Consider the following 10,000-nt stretch of genomic DNA (forward strand, 5'->3'; position numbering starts at 1 on the left):
CCAAAGGTTAGCACTGATTGAAAGAGGTTAACACTGATGTCATAAGGTTAGCATGGTTCAAAAAGGTTCGCAGGGTCCAAAAAAGGTTAACATATGTCAAAAAAGGTTTGCACGGGTCAAAAATGGTTAGTACGGATCAGAAAAGATTAACATGGTTTAGCAAAGGTTAGCACTGTTCAGAAAAGGTTAGCACGGGTCGAAGAAGTTTCGTACGGGTCGAAGAAGTTTCGCACGGGTCAAAAAAGGTTAGTACGGATCAGACAAGGTTAGCACGGGTCAAAAAAGGTTAGCACGGTTCAAAAAAGACTAGCACTGGTCAAGGGGGTTAGCACGGGTCCAAAGGTTAACACTGATCGAAAGAGGTTAACACTGATGTCAAAAGGTTAGCACGGTTCAAAAAAGGTTCACAGGATTCAGAAAAGGTTAGCACGGTTCAAAAAAGGTTAGCACGGGTCCAAAAGTTCGCACTGATCGAAAGAGGTTAACACCGATGTCTCAAGGTTAGCACGGTTCAAAAAAGGTTAGCATGGGTCCCAAAAAGGTTCGCAGGGTCCAAAAAAGGTTAGCATGGTTCAGAAAAGGTTAGCATGGTTCAGAAAAGGTTAGCATGGTTCATAAAAGGTTAGCACGGGTCAAAAAAAGGTTAGCACGGGTCGAAAAGGTTAGCACGGTTAAAAAAAAAAAAACTAGCACGGGTTAAGGGCTTAGCACGGGTCTAAAGGTTAGCATTAGTGAACGAATGGTAAAAAGTATTTGTAGGTGGCTCGGTCAAGAGGAAAGAATGGGAGGACATGATGATAAAAATTCTAAAATTCTGAAATTTAGGAAATAGGATAATGACTAGGTGACTTGGAAGAATATTGCCTAGGAAGACCTTGATATCCATGATGCTTTTATTAATTGCACGGAAGTGGGTGACATCCCCACTTAATCAGTTAATAGATGAATTAGGCCGTGGTGTGTGTATAATGTACATTTATGAATTAATTATTATATAACATATACTTACACTACATCCTTCATTTCGCCCATTTTCACCAGCATTGCCACCACGATCAGCACAATCATAATGACGGAGACGAGGGAGGCTTTCGCCAGGCGAGTGATGTTTCTGTAGGGATGCAAAAATCAGAATTATTAAAACAAAGAAGCCGAGTAATTAAATGAATAAAAGTATGAGGGAAATAACATACACTTAAATATTTTTCGTAAAAAAACGATAAAGTTGCTTGAATGAATGTTGCCAGGCATTTACCATTAAAAAAATGAATAAAAAAAACGGATATATTGACGTAAAAGATTGATATGGGCACCAACCCGCGATAGATAATAAAAAGGTAGGGTAAAAATTACCGTCGGTTGTATTTACTGGAATGCAGCTGAGAACAGTATATTTATTTTACGGAGAATTTGCAATTAAAATTCCCGTTTTTTTTTAACAGTGGTATACATTAGAAAATGGAAATGGGTGGTAAAAGAGATTACAAACACTCATTCTAAGTACTCCTTTACTTTTATTTAAAAATTTTTACCTCCGCCAACGAAGCTTGAATGTTATGTTTTCGCCCCTGTTTGTGTGTGTGTTTGTTTGTGAACAGCTTCCTGACCACAATTTTAATAGTAATGAAACTTACATGGATTAACTGTTATGTAAAAATTTGGAAATGATTAGATTTTGGAAGGTCAAGGTCAAAGCTCAAGGTCACGGTCAAGCAAAATGTCTAATTCGTAATCAGCCAATAAGTTTGGACATCGTTATTACAGAGACTTCAAATTTGGTTCATATTTGAGTGTATGAAAATCCACGCCAATTAATACGTGTTAAGGTCAAAGGTCAAGGTCGAGAAATAAGCTGCCTCGGTGGAGGACTGTACTCTACTGGGTGTCCCTCTAGTTTCATTAGTGATCAAAAGGATTTTCTGCCTTTTGCGTCGGCCTTCTTATGATGCTTAAGATACTCAATTGATTTTATGAGGAATTTAATGAAAGTGAATCTGTCATTTAATTATTATTATTATTATTATTATTATTATTATTACTAGCCAAGCTACAACCCTAGTTGGAAAAGCAAGATGCTATAAGTCCAAGGGCTCCAATAGGGAAAAATAGCCCTGTGAGAAAATGAAATAAGGAAATAAATAAATGATGAGAGTAAATTAACAATAAATCATTCTGAAAACAGTAACAACATCAAAACAGATATGTCCTATATAAAATATTAACAACGTCAAGAACAGATATGTCATATATAAACTATAAAAAGACTCATATCAGCCTGGTCAACATAAGAACATTAATGATGTATATATTTTTATATATGTTGTACAATAATAATATTTGATGGATTCTTATTTAATTTTCGATTATCACTTTTTAATGTTTATTAATTTATGTTTTATGATAAAGTTTTGTAGCTAATCAAGCAGGAATTTACATTATTAATTATAAACATTGTAAAGTCTGCTTGCAAATATCAGAACATTTAGTACTAACCTAAAAATTTAGAAACAAAAAGATAATAATTTTGCTGTCATTTAATGTTGAATTTTGATTTTAACATGAGAAAAGTGCCAAGACAAAAGTACTCTGTTACTCCTAAGTTTTAAAACGGGTAAAAAATCCAGTTCCTATTAGACTTCTTTATATCTCAAAAACCTATTTTATTCTAAAGCTGCTGTATAAAAAAAAATCTTTAGCTTTTTAGTTAAGAAATTTTATGTGAAAATAAAACGGTAAATGTTTTACGTAGAAATGTTCGAAAAGTAATTTTTAATTCTAATAAAAATACTTAACAAAATATTTTGTAGCTCAGAATCATTAACGGTTTGGTAAGAAAATCTTTAATTCTAATTTTAGAAAATTGTTAAAAGAGAAATTTCAATTTGAAAATAGCCAAACGTCTGGTATTTAAACTTTAATGAAAATAAAGAAAATGTGTCTGGCTATATACAGTATATATATATATATATATATATATATATATATATATATATATATATATATATATATATATATATATATACACATATATATATATACATATATGTATACATATATATTACATATATATGTGTATATATATACATATATGTATACATGTATGTATATATATATGCATATATATATGTATATATACATATATGTATACACACATATATATACATATATATATATGTATATATGCATATATGTATACACACACACATATATATATATACATATATGTATACGCACATTATATATATATATATATATATATATATATATATATATATATATATATATATATATATATATATATATAATATACTGTATATATATCATACCCTGGTAAGAGGGGGCAACCCCGAGAGGAAACGGGTTAGCGGGTGGGAAGTGTTGAATATAGCTACGTGTATGTGCATATCTTGATATTTAGCAGTCAATTTTGACGGGTGGCGTACACTAATCTTATAGAAAAGGCTCTCTTCCACTCTAAACTCCCCCTTCAAAATATTCAGTAACGCTAAATCTGAAAAATAAAAAAAGTCTCCTTCTTGGTGGACCAAACAGGTATTTTCCCCAAAATAAATCATGAATCAGAGATAAAAGTTTTAGCCTCAAGGAACTAACTTTTTTTCCAGGACTAGATATTTGCTTATTCAAAGGATATCTTCAAATGATAGTTTTTCTTTGGTTCGCTGAGAAAAGATTGAGATTCCACAGGTTCTTTTCTATGAGATATAGTTTTGAATATTTTAAAACCGGCAAGGAATAGATACATGGCTTGGGGGTGAAGTCTCTCTCTCTCTCTCTCTCTCTCTCTCTCTCTCTCTCTCTCTCTCTCTCTCTCATAATCTTCTCTGGGCCTTCCCATCCTTACGTAAAATTTTCTCTTTGTATGTACCTATTCTCTCTCTCTCTCTCTCTCTCTCTCTCTCTCTCTCTCTCTCTCTCCTCTCTCTCTCTCTCTCTCAAAATATCTGACTATCTTCTCTGGTCCTTGTCCATCAGTCAACTTTTTTCTAAGTACCTCTCTCTCTCTCTCTCTCTCTCTCTCTCTCTCTCTCTCTCTCTCTCTCTCTCTCTCTCTCTCTCTCTGTATATTCATTTGCTTAGATAAAAAAGGATTATTTGCCTCAAAACCTTTTATTTATATATGTTCTCTCTCTCTCTCTCTCTCTCTCTCTCTCTCTCTCTCTCTCTCTCTCTCTCTCTCTCTCTCTCATCCTTACCTATTCGTGTCTCAATCATCCGTTTAGAGGAAATGTTATCATCAATCTCCATTTTGCGTGTCGTTTAATTCCGATGTCAACCTTCCCAGTATCAATCAATCAATCAATCTTGTTTTCTTTGCGTTCATTCCTTACTTTCTTGTCCATTATTCCAGCTCCTGCCCTTTCCCCCTTCCTTGTCTGTCTGTCTTTCTGTTTGTCCGACCGTTAGTTCGTGTCTCATTAACGTTCTTTAATAGTTTGTCCGACCGTTAGTTCGTGTCTCATTAACGTTCTTTAGTAGTTTGTTCGACCGGTAGTTCGTGTCTCATTAAACATTCTTTAGTAGTTTGTCCGACCGTTTGTTCGTGTCTCATTAACGTTCTTTAATAGTTTGTCCAACCGTTAGTTCGTGTCTCATTAACGTTCTTTAGTAGTTTGTTCGACCGTTAGTTCGTGTCTCATTAAACGTTCTTTAGTAGTTTGTCCGACCGTTAGTTCGTGTCTCATTAACGTTCTTCAGTAGTTGCAAACTTGCATATACCATTCCAATCCGTCTTCATAATGTTCTTTACTAGCTTCATATGAAGTTATAATATTTCTTCATAACGTTCTTTACTATAGTCAATTCTTTTTAGTGAGGCAGATTTGCTCTGACTCGCAACGGTGCCCTTTTAGCTCGGAAAAGTTTCCTGCTTGATGATTGGTTAGAGAAGATAATTCTAACCAATCAGATAGCTGGAAACTTTTCCGAGCTAAAGGGGCATCACTGTGCGTCAGTGCAAATGCGCCTCATTGAAATTTTTTTTTTTTTTATAATTGCATAATTATTTCCTCCTCATCACTTTTCATCTTCAACATTGGTCTGTCTATCTGTCAGTGTTCCAAGAAGCCATTATTGGATGCAACGGAAATAAATATTAACCTTTAATAAACCTATATCATCTCATTATGGGCTCTCTTTATTTTAAAGATTCCGAATCATAATAGCTTGAAGTAATACTAGATTGAAATTATCATATATTTCTGTGTACCAATGACGTTTGGAAGAATTTTATGGTGATGAATATTGAAGTAGATGGGCAAGGAATAGTATTTATTAGGTAAAAAGAAATGAATAAGATACACGGAATGATCTATCTATCTATCTATATATCTATCTATCTATCTATCTATATATAAATTATATATATATATATATATATATACTGTATATATATACTTTATGCATATAATAATTTTGTATAAAAACATATACATGCATACATATATTTATAAGTATATATATAATATAAAAATGTGATATGTTTGTATATACAGTATATACAGTATATATATATATATATATATATATATATATATATATATATATATATATATATATATATATATATATACAGTATATATATATTTATATATATATATATATATATATATATATATATATATATATATATATATATATATATATTGTGTGTGTATTATAGCCACGGAAGGAAAAATGAGAAGACTTGATTAGAGTTAGTACTTTCGTCCATTAGGAACATTAACAGACTCAACTGATTTTTGAGTCTGTTGATGTCCTTAATGGACGAAAGTACTAACTCCAATCAAGTCCTTTCATTTATCCTTCCGTTGCTGTTATACATTTTATATTCATCACGTGTCAGCTGTCGTGATTTCTACTCTTATATATGTGTGTGTGTTTGTGTGTGTGTACACGTACACTCGTCTAATTTACCTGTAGAGTGAGAGAGGGAGAGTAACGAGGAGCGTCGACGTAGCCACAATGAATTCCCTCCTGGTCAAGACGGATTGTTCGGAGAGCCCCGTCACCCGAATCAACACCTTCGTCATGGTGTCACCGACGATGATGTTGTAGCTGACTAGGGCTGCAAAGATCCAATGGGAAAACGGGGTTAAGGAAATGGGGTGGCAATTGAGTCGTTCATAAAGCTAAGGGTCGTCAGAGCTCTATTTGCTATTTTTTATGGCTTCTAAAATTTTGTTTTTATTAAAATTTTCAAATTAAAAATTTTTCACAATAGAAAGGGTCGTCAGAGCACTATTTGCTATTTTTATTGCTTCAATTTTGTTTTCAGTTATTGAAATTAAAAAAAAAAATGAAGTGTTCATTAGACCTCTAAGTGCTATTTTTTATTGCTTCTAAATTTTTTTTTTTAATTAAAATTATTAAAATTTTTGATGTGTTCACAATACTAAGTTATCAGACCTCTAAGTGGTATTTTTTATTGATTCTAAAAACCTTATTGGAATTATTAAAAAATTGAGGCGTTCACAATAATAATGGTGGTCAGCTCAAAGTTCTGTTTCTTATTGCTTCTAAACACTTTCTTTATTAAAGTTATCAAAAGTTTTGAGGCGTTCACAATACTAAGGGTCATCAGAGCTCATTTTGCTATTTATTTTTTTTATATTTTTTTTCTTTTAAAAGCGTTCTTTATTGAAATTATTATTGAAATTATCCAAAAATTTGAGGCGTTCACAAGGCTAAGTGTTGTCAGCGCTCAATTTGCTATTTCTTATAGCTTCTAAAACATTTCTTTACTGAGATTATCATAAAAAATTGAGGTGTTTACAATACGAAGTGTCCTGAGAGCTTAAAGTTTTGGTTTTATTGCTTCAGTGTCTTCCAAAATAATTTTTTAATTAAAATTAATATTATTATTGAAGTTACTATTATTGAAATTATTAAACATATTAGAATTATTATCAAAATTGGTAATTGGATACATAACCTCCAAAAATTTTAGAATTCGTTCATAAATCTTCGAGATATGAGTTTGAAAATTGCCAATTTTCAAACGCGATTTTCGCGTGATTTTGATTTTTCAAGCTTGGCCCCGGGACACTCTTACTGTTGTGAACCCCTCGATTGAAATTTGAGGAAATAGGGCCGAGAAAGTGGAAGAGAAAATAGATCTAAGTCGGGGTTTGCGTGGTCGAATGGTTCGTTGAACCTGCTTGTCGAACCTGCTTGTCGAACCTGGTTGTCTAAGGGTTCGAAGAGGTGGAATCAGCCACAAATATATAAGGTTTGTGGACAATGAAGCCCCGCCCACAAAAGTCAGGCGTGAACTGACTTTCTTCTAACCGTTCGACGAACGTGTTCGACAACGAAATGCCCCGTTCACATGTTCAAATATCACTTCAAACACTTGTCTGTCGAACCGCGTTCGACGAATCGATCGACCGTGTAAACCCGACTTTAGAAGTAGAAAGGGCAATGAGAAAAATAGTACGGAAAAATGAAAAGGGAATTAATCTAATTGGGCACGAAGTCAAAATAGGGACGAAACTTGAAATAGGGATGATTGTATGGAAATTGGAGACTTAATTGTTTATGAAGAGGTAAATAGATGTGCGAAAATAATTATACTAAATTTTTTTTTAATGGGGCGCTTTTGCACCAACACGCAGCGTGCCCTTTTAGCTCGGAAAAGTTTCCTGTTATCTGATTGGTTAGAATTGTCTTGTCCCACCAATCAGCGATCAGGAAACTTTTCCGAGTGAAAAGGGCACCCCTGCGAGTCGGTGCAAATTTGCTTCACTAAAAAGAATTGACTATAGTTACGATATTATCCAGAGAAAGTATGTAATCAGAATTTAAGAAAATAGTGCTTACTGTTAATAAGTTAACTGGTTGATAAAGCAAATTATGAAACGGTAAAAATTTTAAAAATAGTAAAAATTTCAAAAATAGGAAAAATTTCAAAAACAGTAAACATTTCAAAAATATGAATAAATTTTTCAAGAATTAGACTCAATTATGATTATGAAACTTTAAAAAAGATGAACTATAATGAATTTGTTTTTCATGAATAATGCGAAGAAAATATTAAGTAAAACGTTCATGTCAATTTGGGAATTAAAACAAATCGATCAAGAATTTTGCATAGACAACTTTTCTTAAGACAAAGAAAATTTAATAGATTTATTATATTTGGGACGATTTTGTTCTTGCATTAAATAAGAAAATACTGAAATACGAAATTTTTTTAAACAGAAAAATATTGATGTATTTAGTATTTTTTTCACCATTTTTGTCTTGATTTACATAAAGAAAATAATGAATTTGTTTTTCAAGAATAACTCCAAGAAAATAATAAGTAAAACGTTCATGTCAATTTGGGAATTAAAACAAATCGATCAAGAATTTTGCATAGACAATTTTTCATAAGGCAAAGAAAATTTAATAAATTTATTATATTTTCGACGATTTTATTTTTTGCATTAAATAGAAAAATACTGAAATATAAAATTTTATAAAACAGAAAAATATTGATGTATTTAGTATCTTTTCCACCATTTTTGTCTTGGTTGACATAAAAAAATAATAAAATACGAAATATTATGATAGAAAAATTGTAATATATTTAGTATTTTGAGACAGATTTTTCTTCTTGCTTAGAATAAAAATCTACTGAAATACGAAATATTATAATACAGGAAATTGAATATAATTAGTATTTTTAAGACTATTTTTGTCCTACTTTAAATAAAAAAGTACTGAAATAATGAACATCATTATTAACCATTTTAAAACATACATTTTCCATACGCAAAATCTTGAAGATTTAAAAAAAAAGAGTTTTTCTCCTCAGTAGTGACTTAAAAAAAAAGAAAAAAAAAAGAATCCCGAGTCTCACAAGATAAAAAAAAAGCAACAAATGAAGTAAAAAGAATGAAGAAGATGGACGTATAAGGAGAAAACCTCTCCGGATCTTTTCTGGGAAATGAAATTCTGTCCGTGAATGTTGCAGCGTCAACATTCAACAATGTTGCATTTGGGAGGGGCGAGTAAAAAGATGAGAATATCCTCAAATCAAAAGTCAGGGATTATATAAAGGTCTGGGGAATATCTGGATTTTTGGGTTATTTTGTGGTTTTGTACGTATGTATATATATACATATGTATATATACACACTGTAAATAACTACATGTATATATGCATTTTTTTATATATGTATAATGCAATGCATATACTCGTATACACACTCATATATGTACATTATATATATTTATATTTTCATCTAATATGTATAATATATGTATATATATATATATATATATATATATATATATATATATACCTAATGTAGATATGTATGTGTATATATATGTATATATGTATATATATATATATATATATATATATATATATATATATATATATATATTCTCTCTCTCTCTCTCTCTCTCTCTCTCTCTCTCTCTCTCTCTCTCTCTCTCTCTCTCTATATATATATATATATATATATTATTTTTATATTTGTAAAATATGCATAAACGTGTATTTGTATATGTATATATTTATATATATATATATATATATATATATATATATATATATATATATATATGTGTGTGTGTGTGTGTGTGTGTGTGTGTGTAAAAACATGATTGCATACTTGTACATGTAAAAAAAACGATTGCTCTTCTTACAAGCTTTACGATTTTTACCTCATTAGTAATGATTAAACACTTAATAATAATTTAAATAAAAATGACCATTTTGCTTACATATGAAGGGATAGAGAAACTGAAGAAAAGTGGTGACGATGAATCCAGGCCTCCCGAAGGCGGCCCTGACGAGGTGCTGGTACGTGGTGACCTGCGCTGTTCTGGCCACAGCGATCATGAGGCACAGGGCCACATCGGTGATGATGGCCACCAGGAGGAGGAGGAGCAGGCCAACTCCGAATCCAGCGGAATGCAGAGCGAAGGGCATACCTGTAAAAAAAAAAAAAAAAAAAAAAAAAAAAAAAAAAAAAAAAAAAAAAAA

General features: G+C 31.5%; 1 protein-coding gene and 1 long non-coding RNA gene across 2 annotated transcripts in view; one reads left to right on the plus strand and one right to left on the minus strand.

Annotated features, from left to right (window-relative positions):
- LOC137637974 (uncharacterized) overlaps window positions 1-10,000 on the plus strand; it is a 217,189-nt gene that overhangs the window by 97,186 nt on the left and 110,003 nt on the right. The gene's annotated exons all lie outside the window — the stretch shown is intronic.
- The window catches only part of LOC137637973 (putative sodium-coupled neutral amino acid transporter 11), a 105,074-nt gene that overhangs the window by 9,245 nt on the left and 85,829 nt on the right, over window positions 1-10,000 (minus strand). Inside the window, 3 exon segments of the mRNA XM_068370077.1 lie at window positions 1,010-1,111; window positions 5,935-6,085; window positions 9,739-9,948. Of these exon segments, the coding sequence (XP_068226178.1) occupies window positions 1,010-1,111; window positions 5,935-6,085; window positions 9,739-9,948 (463 nt within the window).

This window comes from Palaemon carinicauda, chromosome 3 (assembly GCF_036898095.1).
Source record: "Palaemon carinicauda isolate YSFRI2023 chromosome 3, ASM3689809v2, whole genome shotgun sequence".
NCBI lineage: Eukaryota > Metazoa > Arthropoda > Malacostraca > Decapoda > Palaemonidae > Palaemon > Palaemon carinicauda.